The sequence below is a fragment of the Rhinoraja longicauda genome, chromosome 3 (genome assembly GCF_053455715.1).
Source record: "Rhinoraja longicauda isolate Sanriku21f chromosome 3, sRhiLon1.1, whole genome shotgun sequence".
Classification (NCBI taxonomy): Eukaryota; Metazoa; Chordata; class Chondrichthyes; order Rajiformes; family Arhynchobatidae; genus Rhinoraja; species Rhinoraja longicauda.
Genome location: NC_135955.1, coordinates 20111308 through 20137239, shown reverse-complemented (window position 1 = coordinate 20137239; position 25932 = coordinate 20111308). Strand labels below are relative to the sequence as shown.

The window sequence follows — 25932 nt, the reverse complement described above, 5'->3', positions numbered from 1 at the left end:
GGACATGGAAAAGGTGAACAGAGGGAGAGAGAAACTATGTGGGCCTATAGGAGTGGGAAAATAATACAGAGGATGTTGGATACCTGAAAATGAGAAATTCAATATTCATAATACTGGATTATTGGCAGTCCCAGCAGAATATGAGGTATTGGTCTTCTTGTTTGCTTTTGGCCTCAGCATGAGACTGGAAAAGGTTGAGGACAGGTTGTTGTGGGAGCATAGAACATAGAACAGTGGAGCACAGGTGCTTGTGCCCACAATGCCCATACTGAATACACTGCCTGCACATGATTCATATCCCTCCATTCCCTGTCCCGTTCCATGCCTATCCAAAAACCGCTTGATCACTACTATCATACCAACACATCTGGCAACATATTCCAGGCACCACCAACTCCCTACCCCACCCCACCATCTGCGTAAAACAACTCGCCCTGTGATTCGCCCTAGCCTCATGGAAAAGAGTATCTGCAAATCTTTTTTATAACTTCTGATGGCAACAAGTTGTACTAAGATGGTATAATCGTTACCTTTCCAGAGGGGCAGAGATTCCATTCCACCCTTTGTCGAGACCTCAGTTGACCTGTGGCCTAACCACATATACTGTACACAACTTGTTCCATTTCTCTCAATGCTTTTGGTTAGCAAAGCAATTGACTGAGCCATCGTTACCATTTGTGGAATAGATTTCAAATATCAACCATGCTTCTGTGGAGAATGGCCCTGGCCACAGCTTCCCTGAGGTCCTGGACAAACCTTGTCCGAAGCAAAATAAACAATGTTATTGTTGCTGTTCTGCATTATCCGTGCTGGTAGAGGGGAGGAAATCAGCTCTTTGCATCAGATTTATATTTCAGTAACTTTGAGCACATTCTCCACCATCCACAGGGCAGATTTTGTTCCTCATGATATACCACATAGACCCAGCATAGTAAATGAAGAGACCAGACATCCCCTTGGAGCTATGAATTTGGACACCACCTACAGACGGAGTTTTAACCTCCACCCACTCCAGTCAGTAGCCCCAGTCCAGCCAGCCGACCAGAAGCACCTCCCCAGATCAAAGATGCTGACAATTCCTACGTACAAAGGTAAATCTTTCTCAGCATTATTTTTAATGTTCGCGCTGAAATTATTTGTTCTGTGTGAGTATGCGGGCTGCTCCTGTGTGTGAATCTGCAAATATGCTCTTCATTGTAAGGAACATGTGCCCGTCCACTTGTCTGTGTGTACGTGAGCACATACCTGCACACACTTTTGAATGTGTGTTCCTGCACTTGTACATGTGGCCAAATGCATGTGAGCACATTTGCCTGTATGTGCAGGTCTTGTAGATCGGAGTGCATGTCAATGACCATGTGTTTATGTCTGTATGTATGCAAGAGTCCATGAAGTTGTGTGATTCTGCATTTGTTGCATTCATGTGTGCAAGGACGAGTACATATTTCCTGGATGAGTATGCATGTTTATCAGTCTATGTGGGTGTGCACAACTGTGAGTTTCTGTCTGTTGTGAGACTGCAAGTGCGTAGGTGTGTTTCTCTGTGTGACCTTGTGTTTTTGCACATCTGTATCTCAAAGCTCGCATCTGCATGTCTACACATGCATCTGTGTGCATGCCGTGTTTGTGTATGTGTTTGCATTGCATTGATAGATACATGCATGCGCGTGCGCGTATGTGTGTTTATTTATTCGTGCAAGTGCCTATGTTTGTCTGTGGCATGTGTGCGTCTGCAATATCATGTGCTTATCCTTCCATGCTATTTGTATACAAATATATGTTTATATATCTTCATGTATATATGTATATATACCCATGTGCATGTTTAGTTTAGTTTAGAGATACAGTGCGGAAACAGTCCCTTCGGCCCACTTAATCCCTACACATTAATACTATCCTACACACACTAGGGACAATTTTACCAAGCCAATTAACCTACAAACCTGTACATCTTTAGAGTGTGAGGGGAAACCAGACATCCCGGGGAAAACCCACGCAGGTCACGAGGAGAACGTGCAAACTCCATAAAGACATTACCCGTAATCAGGATCGAACCCGGGTCTCTGGTACAGTAAGGCCACCAGTCTGCCACTGCGCCACCGTGCCGCACCCCCTCCTTCATTTTGTGTGGTTTCCTCCCAGGTGCTTCAATCCTCTGGCATGTCTTAAGTTGTATGGGTTGGTAGATTGCTGTAAAGTGTCAGTGGGAGTTGGGGAAAGTCAGAGTGATTTGATGAGCAAGTGAGCAAGAATGGACTCGGAGACTAAGGGGAGATCCATATAAAACTATGTCAAATTATGAGAGGCATGGATAGCATAGACAGTCATAACCTTTTCTGTCAAAGACCGGAAGGCATAGCTTTAAAGTGAGAGGGGCAAAGTTTAAAGGAGATGCGTGGGGCATGTCTTAAGTTGTCTTAAGTTGTATGGGTTGGTAGATTGCTGTAAAGTGTCAGTGGGAGTTGGGGAAAGTGTTTACACAGAGAGTGGTAGGTTCTAGAGCACTCCTCAAAGGGTGGTGGTGGAGGCAAATATGATAGTGGCATTCAAGAGGATTTTAGATCGACACGTGGATATGCAGGGGTATAGATCATGAGCAGGTAGAGAAGATTAGTTTAACTTTGCATCGTGTTCGGTATGGAAATGGTGGGCCGAAAGCCCTATTCCTGTGCTGTACTGCTCTATGTTAACGTTATGTTACTGTTCTATGAACCTCTCCGAGGTTTTTAAGGAATTGTCCCCAGCCTTACCTTAGCTCCCACATGGAAGGACTGGAATTCATTGCCACACGACTCATTCCTCTGACTGCACTCATTTTACATAATCTCTCAGACAACCAACTTCCACCAAAGAGATAAGAGCAGATAGGTCACAGGTTGCTCGTGTCCTCCAAATTACACTTCATATTTCTCGTGCTGTTCACTCATCATTACCGGCTTCCCAGCCAACACCATCATCAGAACTCCATCAGAACCAAGGCGAGAGCAGATGAACATAAGTTGTACCTGCACAGCACGTTGACTTGGGCAATAAATATGGTCATCCAAGTGCTGCTAACATCTCAGTCATTAAACTATTGCTGTACAGTGTGTAAGATGGTTGATATACATAATTACGGAGATTTACGGAATATTTGGGTGCTGGTGAACATGATCCTCGTCTCATTGATCTGAGTTAGAAGCCTCAGTTTCTGATTTTTATGTCCTGAATGCTTCAGAAAGGTAATTTAAGGTAGGTAAAGAAAGGTAAAAAAACATTTATTTTTGTTCCAGATCATTACAAAAAGTGGGAACTTTCAAAAAGAGAAACAATGAAACCAGAACATACTTTCAAAGCACCAGCCATCAAATTTGGAAATCCAACCACTTTTGAGGATGACTATACATACAAGATTCCAGTTCCTAACCAGAGTTTTAAACCTCCAAATGCAGCAAGGCTATTAGATGTGCCCTTCCATGACACGACCAATTATCGCCAGGAATACACACTTTACAAACAGGAGCCGCCTAAAAGGCGCGAACCAGAACAATACAGGCCAAATGATATGCTTTTTGATGGTCTTACTGTGCACAGGAGAGATTTCAAGGGTCAGCCTGGAGAGGTCACAATGCCGTTTCGGCCACCTTATACCAAACTCAACTCCAATCAACAGTTCTATGACTTAACTGAATCCCGTGACAAGTACAGAAGCTGGACTATAGATCAACCTCATGTTCACAAATCTCTGGAGCCCGTGGTTCCAGAGGGAAAAATGCATCTCAGCACAACGACTCAAACTGACTTTGTTGAGCATAAGATCCAACCTTTTGCTCCTGTCCGCCCCTTACTTGCGATGAGTGGGCACAATATTCCCTTTGAAGGGCAGTCGACCATGAAGGCAGACTTCAAGTACTGGGACTCTACACGGGAACCACTCATCAAGCCGCGTCAGGAACTGGAGAAGGCTGTTGGCCGTATTGATGATATGACAACATTCAGGGCTCATTATGTACCACACCAGATTAACCTTATGCACTCCTACAAGCCCCGCAATTCTTACATTCCCAGCGCAATAGCATTAGATAACGAGACCACGTATCAAACCAGTTATACATCAAAGGGTGTGGATGTGTGCCCTGCATCGTTCAACGTACCCCCTGGTTATGAATATGTGGAAACAGATGCCCTTGGTCATAAGCTGTATCAACCGGTAAATGACGGAGAGAATGTTAACCCCACACTGATTTCAAAAACACCAAGCCCTCAAAAGACTGCCAATGATTTGAAAGCAAGTTTCCCAAATGATGCAATCATTGCAGCTTAATGGAAAAGCAGATCATTATCACTCATTATATGTATATTTTTGGGGGAAGCATTAATGAACCGACTGCAGATGTGCTTCCTTTAGATTTATTTCGAGGGAGTACTAAATAGTAAGCTGCTCATTTTGAAGAAACAATACCCCGCTGATTGGTTTAACGACGGTGAATGTTCTTTTTGTACCTTCTGTTCTGGTCACTGTGGCTCAGACTGGCAACTTGGTAAAATAAACCTCAAATCAACCCCCTTAATATTGCTGTATAATTCATTCCTGGGATGAAGAGAGGTGGGCAAAGATTGGCCTATGTTCACTGGAGACTAGAAGATTGAGAGGTGATCTCATTGAGATGTATGTTTCTAATTGACAGGTTTGCTGCCCGGGGGAATCATATCTCAGTTTAAATCACAATCGAAAATAGCTACGCATGCGAAGCTGATATTTAGGACCATGCAGCTCTCCCTTTTTAATGGGCACAAAATGGAATACTAGAGTACATGGTTGACCTCTCTATTTAATGCATCTCATATTCTGCTTGGGTGTCTTATAATCCAATGGTAAGAATATTGAATTCGCCAATTTCAAGTAACCCCCCTCCCACACCCGGTATGCACACATTTCTCCCACCAATTCCCCCCCCCCCCCTACTAATCACCCTACAGCTTTCTGTGCATTCATCTCCCATTCCCATCTCCATTTTATCATCCCTTGTCCCCTTCCCGTCCCCATCCCTTTCCATCTGTATCCCTCCCTCCAGCCCCACTCCTCTTCTCCCCTTATCTGGCATCCCTCACATCTCCTTTTCACCTCCAGCCTTTGACATTTAATCCACACTTCTACCAATCAAGTCCCCCCTCACCTGTATCCACCTATCACTTGCCAGGCAATGTCCTTCCCCCCACCCCTCTTTTCCAGCTTTCTCCCTTCTCTACTCCCGACCTGAAAGGTCATCTGTCCATTCCTTCCACAGAGGCTGCCTGGCCCTTTGCATTCTTCCAGTGCTTTGTGTTTCGCTCAAGATTCCAGTATCTGTGCTTCCTTGCGATTCCAATATATGTAACCTTGTGGGTTTTATTGTAGTAACTTGCACAGTGTGCTGAGTAAAATGCAAAAGATGTGGCTGGTTTATTTAAAGTCCTCAGACTGTGAATGTGAGCAGTGACTATCAAATATGTTACAAATGATGTAACTTACTGACATATCGTACAACTTTGAAATGCCAACTTACAAATAAATCACAAAGTAATAGCAATGTCCTCACCAGTCCACACAATGCAGACCGCTGCCCATTGCAGTGCTGTTCGGGGTTATCACCGCCAATCGGATAATGAAAGGCCTAGATAGAGTGGACATGAAAGGGATGTTTCCAATTGAGAACAGAGTTGAGAACTAGAGGGCACAGCCTCAGATTAAAGTTTAGTTTGGTTTATTGTCACATGTACTGAGGTACAATGAAAAGCTTTTTGTTAGGTGCCAGTCAGTGGAAAGACTATACATGATTACAATTGAGCCACCTGCAGGGTACAGACACGTGCTATAGGGATTAACATTTAGTGCAAGATAAAATCCAGTAAAGTCTGATTAAAGATAGTCTGAGGGTCTAGCGCAGGACCACTCTCTAGTTGATGGTTCAGAAGCCTGATAACAGCTGGGAAGAAACCGTCCCTGAATCTAGAGGTATGCATTTTCACTCATCTGTACCTCTTGCCTGATGGGAGAGAGGAGAATAAAAGGACGTTCCTTCAGAATGGAGATGAGGAGGAATTTCTTTAGCCAGAGGGTAATGAATCTGTGGAATTAATTGCTACAGACTGCTGTAGAGGTCAAATCATTGGGTATTTTTAAAGCAGAGATTGATAGATTCTTATTCACAAAATGCTGGAGTAACTCAGCAGGTCAGGCAGCATCTCAGGAGAGAAGGAATGGGTGACGTTTCGTGTCGAGGCCCTTCTTCAGACTGATGTCAGGGAGCGGGACAAAGGAAGGATATAGGTGGAGACAGGAAGATAGACGGAGAACTGGGAAGGGGGAGGGGAAGAGAGGACAGAGCAACTATCTAAAGTTGGAGAAGTCAATGTTCATACCGCTGGGCTGCAAGCTGCCCAAGTGAAATATGAGGTGCTGTTCCTCCAATTTCTGGTGGGCCTCACTACAGCACTGGAGGAGGCCCATGACAGAAAGGTCAGACTGGGAGTGGGATGGGGAGTTGAAGTGCTCAGCCACTGGGAGATCAGGTTGGTTAAGACGGACTGAGTGAAGGTGTTGAGTGAAATGATCGCCGAGCCTGCGTTTGGTTTCGCCGATGTAAAGAAGTTGACATCTAGAGAGCGGATACAATAGATGAGGTTGGAGGAGGTGCAGGTGAACCTCTGCCTCACCCGGAAAGCCTTTTTTGGTCCTTGGATGGAGTTGAGGGGGGAGATAAAGGGACAGGTGTTGCATCTCCTGCGGTTGCAGGGGAAAGTGCCCGGGGATGGGGTGGTTTGGGTAGGAAGGGACGAGTGGACCAGGGAGTTACGGAGGGAACGGTCTCTGCGGAACGCAGAGAGGGGAGGGGATGGGAAGGTGTGGCCAGTAGTGGGATCCCGTTGGAGGTGACGGAAATGTTGGAGGATGATTTGTTGGATACGCTGGCTGATGGGGTGGAAGGTGAGAACGAGGGGGATTCTGTCCTTGTTACGAATGGGGGGAGGGGGAGCAAGAGCGGAGCTGCGGGATATAGAAGATGTCCTAGTGAGAGCATCATCTATAATGGAAGAGGGGAAGCCCCGTTTCCTGAAGAATGAGGACATCTCTGATGCCCCTGTGTGAAACACCTCATCCCCATCGCAGATGCGGCGTAGACGGAGGAATTGGGAGTAGGGGATAGACTTTTTACGGGAGACAGGGTGGGAAGAAGTGTAGTCCAAATAGCTGTGCGAGTCAGTGGGTTTATAATAGATGTCAGTCACTAGTCTGCCCCCTGCGATGAAGGTCCAGAAACAGTAGGGAGATGTCGGAGATAGTCCAGGTATATTTAAGAGCAGGATGGAAATTGGTAGTGAAGTGTATGAAGTCAGTGAATTCTGCATGGGTACAAGAGGTAGCACCAATGCAGTCGTCGATGTAGTGGAGAGTTCGGGGATGGAGCCAGTGTACATCGGGAACAGGGATTGTTCGACGTACCCGACAAAGAGGCAGGCATAGCTAGGGCCCATGCGAGTGCCCATAGCTGTGCCTCAGGTTTAGAGGAAGTGGGAGGAGTCAAAGGAGAAGTTATTAAGGGTAAGAACCAGCTCTGCTAGGAGGAGGAGAGTGTTAGTAGATGGGGACTGGCTGGTTCTACGGTCGAGGAAGAAACGGAGGGCTTCAAGACCATCCTTGTGGGGGATGGAAGTGTAGAGTGACTGGACATCCATGGAAAAGATGAGGGAGTGGGGGCCTGGAAACCGGAAGTTATCGAGGAGACAGAGAGCATGTGAGGTGTCTTGGACGTAGGTGGGGAGGGATTTGACCAGGAGGGATGGGATGGAGTCGAGATAGGTGGAAATAAGTTTGGTGGGACATGAACAGGCAGAAACAATGTGTCTGCCGGGACAGTTCTGTTTATGGATTTTAGGTAGAAGGTAAAATCGGGCTGTGCGGTGCTGGGGAACAATATGTTTGGAGGCATTAGAGAGCAGAGCGCCGGAATTGGTGAGGGCAGTGATGGTGTTGATGAAATTTGATTCTTGATTAGTTGCAGTGTAACCTGCTGTGATAATCCAACACATTGGCTTTTTGCACCAGTAGTTCCTTGTGTTAAAATACTCTGATTTTCTGTAATATTCACCAAACTAGATATCACATTTATCCACATTATTTGTCATATTTTTTCCCATTCATTCAGCTTGTCCCTTTACATCCTCTTCCATAAGCAGACCTGTGCATAGTTTGTTCAAACTTGTGCAATATCGCCAGGAAATTTGGATATGATTCATTTGGTCAGTTAAATTGTTAATATCGGTTGTGAACAATCTCTAAACCAATCTCCACTTGCCTCGATGAATGCAGCTTCAATACGTCCCACGAAGATCAACTCCATCCAGGCCAAAAAGAGCCTACTTGTCTTGCATCCCACCCACCACCTAAAACACTCATTTACCCCTTCACCTAGTGACTGCAGTGTGTACCGTGTATAAAATGCACTGCAAATACTCACCTCGGCTACGCCCAAACCTATAATCTCTATGACCAGAACAATCAGCTTAAAATTGTTTGCATTTTGACTAGTGCTTTCTGAAAATTGATATGGTTTTGTTTTTATAAGCTTGTAAGCATGCGCACATCATCACAGATCAATCACACCACAAAAACTCTAAAGCGTTGTTTTTGTATTGTTTGTTTCTAGCCAAGCATTAGTAGTGGCAGAGTGTAATCACTCTGAGCAACAAAAAAATGCGAGTGAAAATAGGTATACTTTAATTTTTTTTAAAAAATTCATTTGCTAAAGATGTAACATTATGATCTAAAGAAAACTTTAAAAATCTTTGCAAATTCTTTGGTAGATCTGATGTTACCTGTAGCTGAAGAACTCCTTTAACTCACCACACATTTTCAACATTTAATACTCTAACTATCACTGCAACAAAGAACTCAAGTGTAATCTCCTGTTGCAAGATATTTTTTTCAAAATCTCTTCTCAGGAATGTTTGTAATATTTCCTTATATTCTGCCAGTGTTATGGCTGAAATTCTTTCGAGATGTATTTAGCCAGATTTCTATTGACTAATTACTGCTGGACCATTGTTTGGTACCGTGCCTTTTGTCGATCTTGGACTGAATGTTTACATGTGAATGAACTTCTTAGCTTCAGTGACTTGTAAAACTTTGCCCAGTCTCAGTCGGTGCATGCAGATGTGCCAATGTTGTCAGTATATGATAAATGAAATCATTTAAATATAACAGGGGCAAGATTGATTCATGGATATCCTACTTGGGTGGTGAAAGAAATATTTTTAACTTCTCCGAGCTATTCTTATAAATTTTTTGAAGTTTTGTTATTGTATTATAAATCAGTGTTTAACCAATCCAAATGTTTAATAGTTCTTGGTGATTTAATAAATTTATTATCATTAAATAAATGGTATGTTGTCCAGTCAATATTGTGACTTGCTTAGAGTTTTACAACATAGAGTGAGGCACTTCAGCCCAACTCATCTCTGCCAACTATGTTACTTAACCGAGTTCATCCCACTTCTTTGCATCTCGCCCATATCCCTGGAAACGTTTCAAATCACGTGCCGATCTAGTTGTCTTTTAAATGTCATTACTGTACCCACCCTACCACTTCCTCTGGCAGCTCATTCCATTTGTACATCACACTCTGTGTTAACAAGTTGCCCCCCCAAGCCACTTTTAAATCTCTCCCCTCTCGCCTTAAGCATTAGTCCACTAGATTTAGGCTTCCCTACCCTGGGGAAAAGACTGTGAATATTCACCTTATCTACTCCCCTCATGATTTTATATACCTCCATACTCTAACTGGTGAGACACCTTTCCCCACACTCAAAGCTATCCTGTACATCAGTAACAAAACCTTTCTATTCTGAAACACCAATCCCTTCACAATAAAGGCCAACATGCCATTTGCTGTTTCCCTTCTCAACTACTTGTTGGACCAGAACATGGTTAAGACCTGAAACTTCATCTGTCTATTTTCCTCTGCAGATGGTGCCGAGTGGCGAGGTTCTCCAGCAGTCTGTTTTGTTGCTACTTTTTGGAGCTGCTTGCTTATTTGTGTTGCCCACACTAGAACACAGAGAGCCCCTTGAAACTCACTTATTTGCAGTCTCTCTCCTTCAGAGAATAATCCACCCTTTGATTCTGGACTGAAGGTTCATGATTTCGCACTTCCTTGCATTAAACTTCATTTGCCACATATTTGCCCAATCACTTCATCTATTGATCCCTTAATACAATCAGAAACTAAATGGTAATCAATTGAGGCCCAAGATCCGATCTCTTGGATATTTCAGTAGCTTCATCTCTCCAGTCCGAAAATGGTCAATTTACTCCAGCTCGTTGTTTCCCCTGCCCCGCGTCTGAACCAATAGCTACTATGGCAGTTGCAATATTGACCTTGGCAGAGAATCCACACTATTGGCTCGGATGGAGTTCCTGGTTGCTTTCTCAGTACTTGCACGGACCAGCTGACAGAGGCATTCACATCCATCTTTAACCTCTCACTACGCCATCCTGACATTCCCACCTAGTCCAAGAAGATCACTGTCTATTCTACCTTTTTCTTGATCTCCATTCCCTTTGCCCTGTTTTTTCACACCTTCACGCTTCCATATCTATCTCCCTCCCCCCTGACGTCGGTCTGAAGAAGGGTCTCAACCCGAAACGTCACCCATTCCTTCTCTCCAGAGATGCTGCCTGTCCCGCTGAGTTATTCCAGCATTTTGTGTCTATCTGCGAAATTACAGCGTCTCACCGAATCTGTCAGCCGCCTCTTTTCAGCTGCTGTTTTTTTGAAGCCAGTTGGCATATGCAGGCTGCTAGGGTTAACCTGTAGAGCAGGGAATGTATGATGTTGCGAGCTTCAAAATAATGTTTAAAATTCCAACCTGCTGCCTGGCAAGCAACCTGGCTCCTAGCCTCATTTCCTGCTCCCTTCTGCCTGTCCATGGCGGGTTAAGGTCCAGGAAGATGTTAACCTTTTTAACCTCAGACTCAACTCAAGCCCAGCAGGTTTTGGGAGTTATTTGAGGAAATTCTGTGTTTTTTTTATTTTGAAGAAATAAGTCAAAACTGATTAACAGTGTTTAAATTTTAGTATTATGAAAAGCACAGAATGAAACATTGTAAGTTCAATAAATTTGAGCTCAAGTAGACTTAGTACAAAAAAAAGACATAAATAGGCATTTGGTAGGTAATCTCAGACTTTATCCAGCAACTGACATTAGAGATGTGTTACTGGGTCCTTGTCACAAGATAGAACTAAAGTACATTCACAACAAATTCAATTAACTGATCTGGAAGCTGTAACTACACCAGTGACCCACAGTTGAACTTAGGAACATAAACCATTGTAAATGGGATACCTAATCCATGTTTCCTCTAATGCCAGTCTTGTCGTAAGACTTGTTCCAATGAAATCCAATATCAATTAGTCAAATGGACAAATTCATCCATGATAACAAAGAATATTCTCTTTGTATACTGATTCTGATCCTTAAATGTTTGCCCCAGAGGAAACATTGGAGTATGTATATAGTAACAAGTCTGGGAAACCAGTTATCAATAGGAATGTAACTAGAAGGGCAACAGCCCAACACCTTGAGAACGTGTTGCATATTTCAACAATTGAGGATGAAACTTCTAGCAGTGAAACATTAAACAAAGAGCAAAAAGGTATTCAATGGAAGTGCTATTAAAAAGAAAAAAATCAAATACTCCTGCAAAAGAATAAGTAACAAAAAAAAGCTTTGGTAATAAGAAAATATAAGTTCACCCAAAATAGTATTTTCTGGACAATGTAATGTACAGTTAAAGTATATTGCACATTTTCAACAAGACTTTCTAATAAATAGGTACAGAGAGCTTATTTTACAAAGGTCTGATCTTAAATTATACATAAATTTAGTGAACTAGTTTGCTTAGACTTCAGGCCCACTTAGCTGAAATAAGAGCTGCACCTCCAGGTGTGGAATGGCCTGGCAAGGATAGTTCTAAACACTACAGAAACTGGCCTGGAACTGGATTGCAAGAGGCAACATTTAATACAAGTCATACAATTGATATCTTACTCATAACCATCAAGATGACCCTGTGATGAGTATTGTTTCTCACAACTGTAAAATTGCATGAGAATGACTTTGATTCAATAAAGGACATTGCATTTCTAGAACATTTTAGATTTGTCTACATTTTCAAAGGGGAAAGAGCATAACAGAGTCAGGAATCTGCCTTACAATATTAATTGAGACACTTGATCATATTTAAAGACTTTAAATCTCTGTCAATGAGGACGGGAAATTAGGAGGATGTGACAATAACCCAATGCACTTCACTGCTCAATGAAGGTAGACACAAAATGCTGGAGTAACTCAGCGGGTCAGGCTGCATCTCGGGAGAGAAGAAATGGGTGACGTTTCGGGTCGAGACCTTTCTTCAGACTGAAGAAGGGTCGCGACCGAAACGTCACCCATTCCTTCTCTCCCGAGATGCTGCCTGACCCGCTGAGTTACTCCAGCATTTTGTGTCTACCTTCGATTTAAACCAGCATCTGCAGTGTTTTTTCCTTCACTGCTCAATGGGATACCTTGAAAATGATCTTTCCATAATATTGAATTGCTATTCTGCAGCTACTTGGTGAGTAAAAATAGACTTCCTCTCAGACAACTTCCTGGGTCACTCTTACACCAGTACAGATTCCTAGCCAAAACAAAGGTATCACAAAATGCTGGAGTAACTCAGCAGGTCAGGCAGCATTTAGGAGAGAAGGAATGGGTGACATTTCGGGTCGAGACCCTTCTTCAGACTGATTTTCCGAAATGTCACCCATTCCTTCTCTCCTAGATGCTGCCTGACCTGCTGAGTTACTCCAGCATTTTGTGATACCTTCGATTTGTACCAGCATCTGCAGTTATTTTCCTACACTCCTAGCCAAAACGACATGTGGTTTGGGGAAATCTGTAGCAATGACAAAAATATGCAAATATATTTTTAATAATAGGGTGTGTCAAACACCTTGCGACTTAGAAACTGGTGAATAATTCAGAGCTTTCGTACTAGTTTCCTCACAGTGCATTGGGTGGGGATGGGGTGGTGAGGATTGGGGTTAAATTTATTAAAAATTTTGACGACAAATTGTGACACAATGGTTGTTAAGCCAACTTGTGCAGTACAGAGAGGCAATGAGTTTTGGCTCCACGGGGACTGCGATTTTCCACCTCTGAACTGCGAATGCCTGCAAATCCTGGTTGGCTGGGAAATGGTCAGGCACTGAGTGGCTTAGAAATGGTTGGCACTGGAGATAAAATACATGAATAAAGACAGACTGTTGGGACAAGCACAAGTTGACATAAAAGGCCATTTCACTAAATAGCCTGGGGCATAAACCAAAGCAGTAGTTACATCACTCCTCATTTTTTGATGTTTTTAGTTTAGTTTAGTTTAGTTTAGTTTAGTTTAGAGATACAGCGTGGGAACAGCGATCCTCATACACTATCGTTATCCTACACACTAGGGGCATTTTACAATCTTTATCGAAGCCAATTAACCTACAAAGCTGTACTTCTTTGGAGTGTGGGAGGAAACCGGAGCGGCCGGGGAAAGCACATGCAGTCATCGGGAGAACGTACAAATTCCGTACAGACAGCGCCAGTAGTCAGGATTGCACCCAGGTCTCTGATGCTGTAAGGCAGCAACTCTACAGTTGCACCACTGTGCCACCCCCATAGATGATTCCCCTCGTGCCTTATCCTATCTATTTTGTAACATTATTGCAGACAAAATGGAAGTTAGGATGAGGCAGGAGGGGAATCAATTTAATGAGATCATTTTAACTTAATCAACAACGGCAGGATTACTTTGCAAGAACTCTGGGCAGAATGCAGTTTGTTTCTCACCAGAATGTTGCCCACCCTTTCCCATGGATTGCTGGAATGCAGCATGTATTCCTTGAGGTGTGGGTCAGATGTTGCCGATTCTCCACTGTCTGTTCCTCCCACTCATTTTTGGTCACTGAATGTTTCATTTTCATTGATTTTGCTTCTTATTTCTTTGAGCTTAAATTCCTAATTTTCTGATTATCCAAAATGTAGAGCTCAGGACCACATTGCTTTCTAAATATGGTCCATGATCCCAATACAATTCACCCTTAACCTAAGGATCAGGGCCCTCGATCAAGAATTGCAGTGAATGATACTTGATCAGTTGGTTAGATCTCTGATAGGTGCAAAAAGAAATTGGCTCTTACCCTCTCCCTTTCACTCCATGACCCTAGATTTATTTTGCAATGCAGCCCAACGCCATTTGCTATCTTTTGGACCATTTGCTTCTATTCTGTGTATAGCCGTTGACTGTCTGTAATAAAGTTGGTGTCTTTGCAAAATTCCACAATGGGTCTCAGCAGAAATTCCCATCAAACAGACAAAGCTAAACATTTATGCATTTCTTTTGGGCTTTGACAGGAAGATTAAGGAAGATGGTCTTGAATTAATGCAGGTGCTGTTGTCCAGCATCATCGTCAGTGCAACAAAAGCACTCACCCAAAAGGCTAAAACCCTCCAAAGCACAGCGGCAATAAAGGAATGTACAGTGTTTCTAAATGTATTGTAACAGCTGTATTACAGCTGGAATGGCAGCTGAGGGATGCTTGCCTGTTCAAATGCAGATGTTCTCTTCAATAGTCATCTGTTCTTCATAGAAAAAGCACAGGTAGCACTTTTGCAAGTTCAAAACAATGAGACAAATTTGAGTTTGCTTTCCCCATCATTTCAATGTTTCAGGATGAATTGTGGAATAGCAGCCATCTTCAGATCCCACTGCAGGATTCACAACAGCGCAGTTTGTACTGGGGTAAGAGACAGAGTCTTAGCCGCTTTACCATTACACAGTATCTGGTTGTGTCTCTGCATTCCGCTGTGAGCGAATGAAACCATAAATTAAATACAATTCTAACAGCTCCATCTTACTACAATTGACAATAAATGACTGTAATTGAACAATAGTAGTGGACAGTTCACAGAGGGTTTCTAATCAATGCATTGGCTATTATCAACAAAATTAATGAAACTTTGTTCTAACTACGGAGACACAGTGTGTTGATAATTTGGGAACATTAGTTCTGCTCATCTAACAGGATTGGTATTCTGTACCTGGGTATGCATTGAAAACATAATTAGATTTTGCTGCCAGTTGCTTTAAAACTTTTGTACAAAAAGTACAAATTCACCTGATAATCTGCAATGCCAGGCCTGCTACTTCCACAGAGAATATTTTTAGAATGGAGAAATGTTAGGGGGAAATAAGGTAGATAATTCCAGGAATTAGGGTTCTAAGTATCAAGGAAGAAAAAGATAGCCTTTCACTGACAAAAAAAAAATGAATATGACCAATCTTGGCATTCCATATGTTTGGAATAAGAACGCAATTTCAACTGACAATTTAAGAACTCTAGAACTCTAAGAGGTTGTATATTGCAAGAATCCGTGAGATGCAGCCCATCATTCCTTCTACTTTTGCATGTAACTTTAAAACATTTGTAAAAGGCTAATGTCCGAAAATACAATCTCATGTTGAAGTAAATGTGTTTTTCCATTATTAACGGGCAAATTTAGGATCAGCAAGTTCAGGAAGTAAGATCTGTATTTTCTGTATTTTCATGATAAGGAGAATAAGGAGAATAATTCACACGTAATCTCATGATTCACAATGTCTTTCTTTTGTGGACTATTTTGTGGACTTATTTTGTGGATTTTTGTGGACTATTATTGAGTCCCCTTGACAGAAGTGTTGTCATCTCAAATTCCTTATTCTCTTTTCCTCTCCTATAGTAAACTGCTGTGGTGGAGTTATTTAGAAGCCTGTTTCTTTAAACAATTCAATACTCATCATTCTATACTCCAACACTTTGGAAGCCAAACAAACAATGTGACCCTATAATATCAAATATAAATCCTCACATTCAGTAGCACAAGGGGGTTTAATGCAAAGGTGAGGCATAAAAGAGCATTCAAAATAATTAGCTCTCATATAAATTAAAAACTATTGGCAAAAGCATTTTTCCAATTAAATGCCAAAGCACTGCAGTAAAAGATGTGGTGAATGGGACTCTGAAACTACTTTAATTTGGTCCATTTCTTTGCAGCAAGGTGAATTTTACATATAAATGGATAAATGGTGTGTGGATTCTGTTCCTCTCCCAAGTTCTTCTCTGCATGAAGATACTTTAATCTCAGTTGAGAGCCTGGATGTCCCGGGAAGGAAAGACTGATTTTGACCGATACTTTACAATTTGCCAACAGTGATAACAGCAGAATAAATGTGTTTCTTTGTTGCTGATTCTGGACTCACATTTTTCACATGGGATGATGTTACATCGCTGCCAGTTCACTGGCCTCTGCTTCCACAAGCACAGCTGCTCCCTTGCTTGCCTGTTCGTGCGTAGATGCACGCATTCGACCCTTCTGGACTGGAAGCCGTAATTTCCACAGGACGACGTACATGGTGTCCAAGAACTACTCCGCCATTGGACTGTGCAAACATCTGAGGTGCAGTTTCGTGTGCTGACGGGCCTAAATTCAACAACATCCGTTGAGGGGAATGTTGAAAAATAAGGAATTTCCACAAGTTCACAAGTTGTTGGAATAGAATTAGGCCATTCGGCCTATCGGGTCCACTCCACCATTCAATCATGACTGATCCTAATCCCATTTTCCTGCCTTCTCCCCATAACCCTTGACACCCATTCTAATCAAGAATTTATCTAACTTTGCTTGAAAAATATCCACTGACGTGGCCTCCACAGCCCCCTGTGGCAATGAGTTCCACAGATTAACTACCCTCTGACTAAAGAAATTCCTCCTCACCTCCTTTCTAAAAGAGCACCCTTTAATTCTGAGGCTATGACCTCTGGTCCCAGACTCTCCCACCAGTAGAAACATCCTTTCCACTTTAATCCTGTTGGCAGCACTGGATGAACAGGATACATCCCAAAAATCAAACGATTCCTACACAATTCTACTGTAATTATGAATCTCTGATTAGATTTCAGCAGAGATGTTACCCTCCTTTCAGTTAGCAATTGCCCTATCGTGCACTTTCAAAATTTGGTGCTTTAAATTCAGATTGTTTTCTGCATACTTAAAGGTTCTATTTTTTTGCAAGACTTCTTACATTCTCAAGTGTTTTTTTAATATACAGAGGCATCGTGCATACCCACAGATCATTTCAAGACAATATAACATCAAACACAGGGTATATTTTAAACAGAATATTCCAAATCTGTGTCCTTAAAAGGTCCCCAGCAATGGCAGACCTAAAACTGTCAGAAAAACATTTTCATTTAAATGTCATCTTATCATGTTGACATACTCCATCTTGGAAGCAGCAGCAGCTGAGAAGGGAGGGTGCTCCATGGTCATAAGGTAATAAGTGATCGGAGTAGAATCAGGCCATTAGGCCCATCAAGTCTACTCCGCCATTCAATCTCGGCTGATCTATCACTCCCTCCGCTCTCTCCTGCCTTCTCCCCGTAACCTCTGACACCTGTACTAATCAAGAATCTATCTATCTCTGCATTAAAAATATCCACTGATTTGGCCTCCACAGCCTTCTATGGCAAATAATGCCACAGATTCAACACCCTCTGACTAAAGATTTGGTGACAGAGTGCGTCTTGCCATTAGCAGCGATCTGAAGAAAGCACTGTTGGCCAGCTTTCTGGAGGCACAACAACAGCTGTATCACCAAACTGTACAGCAGCTGGTGCAGACCAGTGGCATCGACACCTAGTTTTATGGTGAAACAATACAAAGTGCTGGAGTAACTCAGCAGACTGAATCAGTCTAAAGAAGGCTCCTTCTATCACCTATCCATGTTCTCCAGCGATGCTGCCCGACCCGCTGTTACTCCCACACCGTGTGTCTTTTGTGTATTAATCACCATCAGCAATTCTTTGTTTCAACTACACAAAATGATAATACCTCGTTCGGTTATAGCGGACAGTCGGCAATAACAGACGCCAGAGACCCTGGTTCAAACCTGACTACTGGTGCTGTTTTGTATGGGGTTTGTACGTTGTCTCCTTGACCTGCGTGGGTTTTCTCCGGGTGTTCCGTTTTCCTCCTACACTCCAAAAACGTACAGGTTTGTAGGCTAATTGGCTTGGTAAAATTGCAAGCTGTCCCTAGTATGAGTAGGATAGTGTTAGTTTGCAGGGATCGCTGGTCAGCGCGGACTCGGTGGGCCGAAGGGCCTGTTTCCACGCTATATCTCTAAACCACATTAAACTCTTTGGAACTCTTCCTCAAAAGGCGCTGGAAGTAGGCAGTTAAACATTTTTTAAGGTAAAGGTGGATGGATTCTTGAAAAGCTTTGGGGTGAAAGTTTCTCAGGGGTAGACTGGAATGTAAAGTTGAGCTTACAATCAGACCATTTTAACTGGTGAGCAAGGCTTGGGGGAAATCAGCCACGTTACATAACAATAAACAACAATGATCTAAAATGTTGATACTGAATGAAAAGCAAACTACAAATCTCATTACAAACAGAAAAGTGTGATACCTTGTGCTGCTGCTGCATTGCTGAGAAGGCAACCTGGTTGAGTTTTGTGCCTGGCAGATCACCTGGCGATATTGAATGCCCCATCTCAGCCCCATGCACGGACCGTTACACTAAAGAAAAGAACATGTTGTGTCACAATTTAATTCAGTCTTTTTGGATACCACAACTGCAATATGAGATCCTCAGTGAGTTCACCCTTCCATAATAAAAGTCATTCATCAAATGCCTATCCGTTAATCTCTCTAATGATATAGGAATAGCCAACAGAGGAAGAGGCAGGGGATTTTCACAAGACTTTTCTTTTATTATTGCTGTTCTATGCACATGGGAAATTAAGACCAAATGAGAGTTTCCGAGAAGCAGCATTAATGGAGGAATGAATCAAAGCATATTTGAAGTATCTCTTTTCCCATGTTGGATCTGTTCGTATAATTCAATCTTAATTGAAAATCTCAAACTCGACATTGGGGTGCAAGATTAATAGGTACAGAAGGTAGTAGAAATAAAATGTAGTGCTGACGGGGTGCAGAATTAATGAGCTCAGGTCTGTCACAATATAACACTGGATACATTGGTGGGGTGCACAGGCCCCTGTATAAAACTGGATGCCGTGCTGGTGGAGACAGGTTTTATTGTATAACACTAGGGTACAGTACTAATGGGGTCAGCTTTGTCACGGTATAATACTGGGTACACTACTGATGGGCACAGGTCACTGGATAACAATGGGATGCAGTCAGGTTTGTCACTACATAACAGTGGGGAAAATTGCAGGGGGGGCAGATCTGTCCATACATCCCACTTGGGGAAGAGTAATAGTGAGGACAATTCTGTCATTGTATAACACTGGGATACATAACTGGTGGGGACAGGTCAGTCGTTGAGTTTCACACCTACAGCACTGGTGGGAATCAATCTATCAATATTCCACACTGAGGTACAGTAGTACTGGAGACAGAGGTGGGTCAGAAAGTTGAAGATCCAGTGGCAGAGGTGGTTTGCTGATTCCTAGGTCCAGTAGTTTGGAGAAGTATTTGATGGCACTATGGTATTGAAGGCAGAGCTCTGGTCAATAAATAGGAGGCTGACATAAGTACTTTTGCTGTCTAGGTGTTCTGGAGATGAGTTTAGGGTCAGGGAGATGGTGCCTGCTGTGGACCTGTTGCAATGGTCGGCAAACTGCAGTGAATCAGGGCTGTCTGGGACGCTGAAGTTAATGTGCATCATCGCCAGTCTCTCAAAGCACTTCTTGATGGTGGATGTCAGATTCACTGGACAGTAGCCATTGAGGCACACCACCTTAATTTTCTTTGGTACTAGGATGATAATAATGTTCTTAAAGCAGGTGAGCACCTCGGAGTGGAATACCGAGAGATCAAAGATGTTTAGGAAAATAACTACAGATGCTGGTACAAATCGAAGGTATCACCAAATGCTGGAGTAACTCAGCGGGTCAGGCAGCATCTCTGGAGAGAAGGGATGGGTGATGTTTCGGGTCGAAACCCTTCTTCAGACTGATGTCAGGGGAGGGCAGATGTTTGTGAATACCTCTGCCAGCTGGTCCTGAAGATGTGGCCGGGGACTCCAGCTGGGCCAGTTGCTTTCTGCGGATCCACTCTCATGAGGACACATCTCATGTCTGCCACAGTAACCGTTGGTACAGGCACATCCGAGACCATAACACTGGGGTACACTATTGGTGGGCACAGGTCTATCTATGACACTAAAGTATTGTTGGGGCCAAGTCCATCTGCGCAACACAGGGATATGGTGTCGGTGGGGACATCTATCTCTCTACCCCACTGGGATACAGAATTGGTGGGGACAAGTCTATCCGTGTACAACACTGGGATATAGCATTAGTGAGGACAGGTCTATCCGTGTAACATTGAGGTACAGTGTTGGCGGGGATATCTATGACTTTACAACACTGGGGTACAGCATTGGTACAGGTTTATCTGCATAAACTGGGGCAGGTCTATCTGCATAAATTAGGGTATGGTATTGGTGGGGACGGGTCTATAACTGTGTAAAAGATTCACTGTTGGCACAAATTGCCATTTCAACAAACACTTTAAAAGCTTAATTAAGCTGTAGTAAGAATATTATTTATTCACAAAATGCTGGAGTAACTCAGCAGGTCAGGCAGCATCTCGGGAGAGAAGGAATGGGTGACGTTTCGGGTCGAGACCCTTCTTCAGACTGATGTCAGGGGGGCGGGACAAAGGAAGGATATAGATGGAGAAAGGAAGATAGAGAGAGATCTGGGAAGGAGGAGGAAGTAAGAATTTTATTGTTCCATTATCAGTGCATATGACAATTAAACACACACTCTTGACTCTTGTCTCTAACAGGTATATTAAACACTCTGACACTTGTCTTGAACAAGCACATCGGGCTGTAAGATCCTTTGAATTATCATCCCTGCATAACTTTTTGAGTACAGACCCCCTCATACTTTCTGTTAAACAGTGAGATTCATTGAAGCCTTGCACAAGTCAATGCACATCAGATTCCACCCATATAGGGCTTGGGGGCCCCTAGTTGTCTTTTTGCCCAGGGACCCGATACATCTTAATCAACCACCACCTTCAGGAGATCTGTAAAAATAACATCAATCGACAGCCATTGCCCATCCAGCATTATACTGGCCAGTCAACAACCAACAAATCCGGTGGCGCAGCGGTAGAGTTGCTGCCTTACAGCGAATGCAGTGCCGGAGACTCAGGTTCGATCCTGACTACGGGCGCCGTCTGTATGGAGTTTGTACGTTCTCCCCGTGACCTGCGTGGGTTTTCTCCGAGATCTTCGGTTTCCTCCCACACTCCAAAGACGTGCAGGTATGTAGGTTAATTGACTGGGTAAATGTTAAAAAAAAAAAATGTCCCTAGTGTGTGTGCAGGGATTGCTGGGCGGGGCGGACTCGGTGGGCCGAAGGGCCTGTTTCCGCGCTGTATCTCTAAATCTAAATCTAAAAAAAAAAATCTAAATTGGTTTATCACACATGACCTAAATTCATGTCTGAAGAAGGGTCAGACCATCCAGTCAGAACAAGGGCCTCGACCCGAAACGTCACCCATTCCTTTACTCCAGAGATGCTGCCTGTCCTGCTGAGTTACTCAAGCTTTTTGTATCTATCTTCGGTTTAAACCAGCATCTGCATTTCCTTCCCACTCCTAAATTCACGTGCTCAGTCTGATCAACCAAAAAGCTTCAGTCACTCTGTTTTCAAAGGCTATCTCGAGTTACTTACTTGACAGAACATAGCAGGCTAACTGATGTATTACTCCACGTTTTCACTTCCTTGATTCTCTTAAAGTGGGCAATTTTCCAATCTAAAAATATTAGTAAATCAGGAGATTTTGTGAAACTTATCCAAAAGTAACCTATTTTCTGAGAGATTTCAACATTTTTGTTTGTTTTCAAGAAGCAAAATTATCATTAGATCATCTGTAAAATCAATTCCTAGTTGTTTAAAACCCTCGGGTGAAAAAGATTTCTTCCTTGGAACTTTAGGACCACTATATTCTTTATTACTGATATTTCACTTATATTAATATTTTGCAAGTTCTTGGCCATGGTTCAACATTAGTTTTCTCGTGCTGTCAAAAGCTCTTCAATCTTTCTGTCATACAAAAAGATTGTTTAGGTTTATTTACAATACCCATTATCCTGACCATACAGTTTTTCTGAATATTTTCGTGCTGCTTTTGATACGCCTTGCGAGTTTATTTTCATGCTTTTCTGTCACTTTTTACTGTTCTTTGTATCTCTGAGGCACTTGATTTTGTCTCTTTGTACTCATTATATGTTCCCCTTAGATGTTTTAGATGTTTCTGTCCTTTTCGAGGCAAGTTCAGGGACCTGATCTATGTTGCATTAGTTTTTTTCCAAAAAAATCCCATTGATCTCCTGGGGCTACTATTTTGTAGAAGTGCCCAATTTACCATGAACATTCTAGTCCATTGTTTAGAAATTGGCCTTAATCTTTCTTGATTCAAGTAGCTATCTTACATATTGCCCTTCTAGATCTACACTGCATTATAATCTTTATTAAGCATCATAAGGCTTTTAATGACTAATTGTAATTGTAAACCTTACCCCAAATGCTGGTTCTGGGCCACTGTTACAGAGAAATATTGTGAATAGATCCCTTTATTCATCACCATTCGTACACATGCAACTTTATTCCCATCAATCTGTAGGCCAATTGATAAATCATAAGCAGAATGTTTGTGTGGAGGCTGTGAAGGGGAAACTGAGGGAGTTGGTCAGGGGAAGCTTGGATCATGAAGCTGCTTGGAATAAAACATAGAACGGGTCTTTGTAGAGAAGAGAATGGGAGAGTGTGCACCTTTGCACATAGTGGTATGCAATAGATGAAAGTGTGGGCAGGGAACAACAGGGAGAGCAGATTCCTTGTCTTTAAACAGACAAGGCTGTTGTAATATCAAGGCTGGCAAAACAAGGAGATGGTCAACACCTTTGTGGATAACACCGCAGCACTTCCTGAGAGAGTGTGCGATCTTGTCTTCTGAGTATGAAGCTGGTGACAGAGAATTTGTAATCTTGCTGTTCTGAGAGGTGGGGGTACCCTGAATTGCAGTCCGACTCTGAGTAGCAACAGGTTTATTAATTAAATGAATGTGAATTACTTCAGGCAATTACTAGTTGTGATATGTATCAGAGCTTTTATAGACTGCAGATCAAAAACAAATCTGTTTAAAGCGATTAAAAGTGAACTTATTGCATATGATAAACTAGTGAATTGGCTGTGGATTATTTTATTGTGTAGTTATGGATCTTGGAAAGTACAAAGCTCCTCCTCAAATCCTCCGCTGGGGAAGTAATCACAGACAAATGCCAGCAGATGGAGAGATGGGTGGAACACTACTCTGATCTCGACTCGAAAGAGAACACTGTGTCCCCCTCAGGCCTTGACGCCATCAAGTGCCTGCCGACTGTGGATGAGTTAGATGGAGAACCAACGGTAGAAGAGCTCAGCAAGGCAATTGACAGCCTGGCCTCAGGCAAGGCCCCAGGCTGCGACGGGATTCCCCCTGACCTGATCAGCACTGCAAGACTACCTTACTGCTTCCTTTGCATGAAGTCCTCTGCCAGTGCTGGCAAGAAGGAGCTGTACCGCAGGACATGAGGGATGCCACGATCATTACCCTCTACAAGAACAAGGGCGAGAGAAGTGACTGCAACAAATACAGAGGCATCTCCCTCCTCAACATCGTCGGCAAGGTCTTTGCTCGGGTCATCTTGATCCGCCTGCAGAAGCTGGCAGAATGTGTCTACCCAGAGTCACAGTGCGGTTTCCGAGCTGGAAGGTCAAGAGTAGACATGGTCTTCTCCCTTCGCCAGCTCCAGAAGTGCAGAGAACAGCGGATGCTCCTGTATATGGCTTTCATTGACCTCACCAAGGCGTTTGACTTCATCAGCAGAGATGGCCTATTCAAGGCTCTCCCAAAGATCGGCTGCCCACCAAAACTGCAGAGCATGATAGAATTCTTCCACGTCAACACGAAGGGGATAGTGCAGTTCCATGGCAGTTTCTCGGAGCCCTTTGACATCTGCAGTGGCGTCAAACAAGGCTGCGTTCTCGCTCCCACACTCTTTGGGATTTTCTTCGCTCTGCTCCTGAAACATGCCTTCGGCACCGCAACAGAGGGGATCTACCTGCGTGCTAGATCAGACGGCAGGCTTTTCAAACTCACCCGCCTTCGAGCCAAGACAAAAATACGTGAAGCTGTAATCAGAGACATGTTGTTCGCCGATGACGCAGCAGATGTGTCCCACACCCAGCAGGAACTACAGTCACTGATGGACCGCTTCTATCGGGCTTGCAAGGACTTTGGGCTGACCATCAGCCTGAAGAAGACGAACGTCCTGGGACAGGATACAAAGGCACCGCCTGTCACCACCATCGATGACTACGAACTCGATGCCGTCCATCAGTTCATGTACCTCGGCTCCACCATCATCGACAACCTCTCCTTGGACACAGAGATTGACAAGAGGATCGGGAAGGCAGCTACAACTCTCGCTTGCCTCACAACTAGAGTGTGGACCAATCCAAAGCTGACAGTGAAGACAAAGATAGCAGTCTACAATGCCTGTGTCAACAGCATGCTACTGTATGACCGTGGGACATGGACTACATATGCCAGACTGGAGAGAAGACTCAACACCTTCCACCTTAGAAGCATCCGCCGTATACTGGGTATATCCTGGCAAGACAGAGTGTCCAACGCCGAGATTCTGGCTCGCACTGGCCTTCCGAGTATGTACACTCTACTCAGGCAGCGCAGGCTGCGGTGCCTGGGCCATGTCCACCGCATGGAGGATGGCCGTATCCCAAAAGACATCCTCTATGGAGAGCTAACATCTGGGAGGAGAACCATCGGTCGCCCCCAGCTACGTTACAAGGATGTCTTCAAGAGAGATTTGAAGGTGCTCGACATCGATGTGAAGTCCTGGGAGAGCCTTGCAGCTGACCATAAGAGGTGGAGGTACCCTGAACCAACATCTCAAAATGGGGGAAGAGAAACTGATGAACGCAGCGGCAGAAAAGCGGGCACGCAGAAAGGAGCACAGCAACTTCAACAGACCAGAGACCACACACAAATGTGACCTTTGCGACAGAGACTGTCACTCCCACATTGGTCTCTTCAGCCACAAGCGACGCTGCTCTAGCCGAGGTGTGGAGCAAGCAGCCAACTAGGATGCATCACCCATGGTCAGCCATGACTGAGGGGGCCTAAGATGGATCTTGGAAAGTACAATTTTAACCCGAGGGACAATAATCAGAAATTTCAGAAACCGATCTTAATCAAAATGGTTACATTCCATTTCATTCCTGTCAGATTGATGGAATATGATTATGCATGTGAATACTGTTAGAATATCGCAGGAGAGGGAGTATGGAGAAGCATAGATTTACATTTACCCATACATTATTAAAATAAGCACACATAAAGGTCCATAAGAATACCTACAGTTGGCTGGAGTTGGCTGCGCCTAACGGCTGTGGCTCTCTGGCAGTCTGTTTGTCTTTTTTTCGTTTTTTTTTGTTTGTGTCGGTGTTGGGATGGTTTTTGTTTCTGTTTTTGGCTGTGTATGTGTGGTGGGGGGGTGGGGCGGGGGAAATCTTTCTTTTATTAGGTCTCTTCCCCGGGGCGCAGCTCGCCCGCGGGGCCTTCCATCGCCGGTGCGGCTCGGCCGCTGGACTCAACATCGCCAGCGCGGCTCGGCCGCGGGACGTTTCGGTGCCCGGCGCAGCTTGGCCGCTGGACTTAACATTGCCAGCGCGGCTCGGCCGCGGGACGTTTCGGTGCCCAGTGCGGCTCGGCCGCGGGACGTTTCGGTGCCCG

The 25932-nt window shown here is 43.6% G+C and overlaps 2 protein-coding genes across 4 annotated transcripts in view; one reads left to right on the top strand and one right to left on the bottom strand.

Annotated features, from left to right (window-relative positions):
- The window catches only part of LOC144592340 (stabilizer of axonemal microtubules 1-like), a 53832-nt gene extending 47110 nt beyond the window's left edge, over positions 1-6722 (top strand). For all 3 annotated transcript variants that reach the window (XM_078396873.1, XM_078396874.1, XM_078396872.1), the window contains 2 exons: positions 889-1091; positions 3273-6722. In XM_078396873.1, coding sequence (XP_078252999.1) covers positions 889-1091; positions 3273-4303 — 1234 coding nt within the window. In that variant the 3' untranslated portion in view covers positions 4304-6722. The remainder of the gene's footprint in view (positions 1-888; positions 1092-3272) is intronic.
- A 6148-nt stretch (positions 6723-12870) lies between these two features.
- LOC144589925 (ADAMTS-like protein 1) overlaps positions 12871-25932 on the bottom strand; it is a 431785-nt gene continuing 418723 nt past the window's right edge. Inside the window, exons 28-30 of the mRNA XM_078394882.1 lie at positions 18554-18663; positions 16343-16563; positions 12871-14908 (exon numbers count right to left, since the gene is read on the bottom strand). Coding sequence (XP_078251008.1) covers positions 14802-14908; positions 16343-16563; positions 18554-18663 — 438 coding nt within the window. The 3' untranslated portion in view covers positions 12871-14801. The remainder of the gene's footprint in view (positions 14909-16342; positions 16564-18553; positions 18664-25932) is intronic.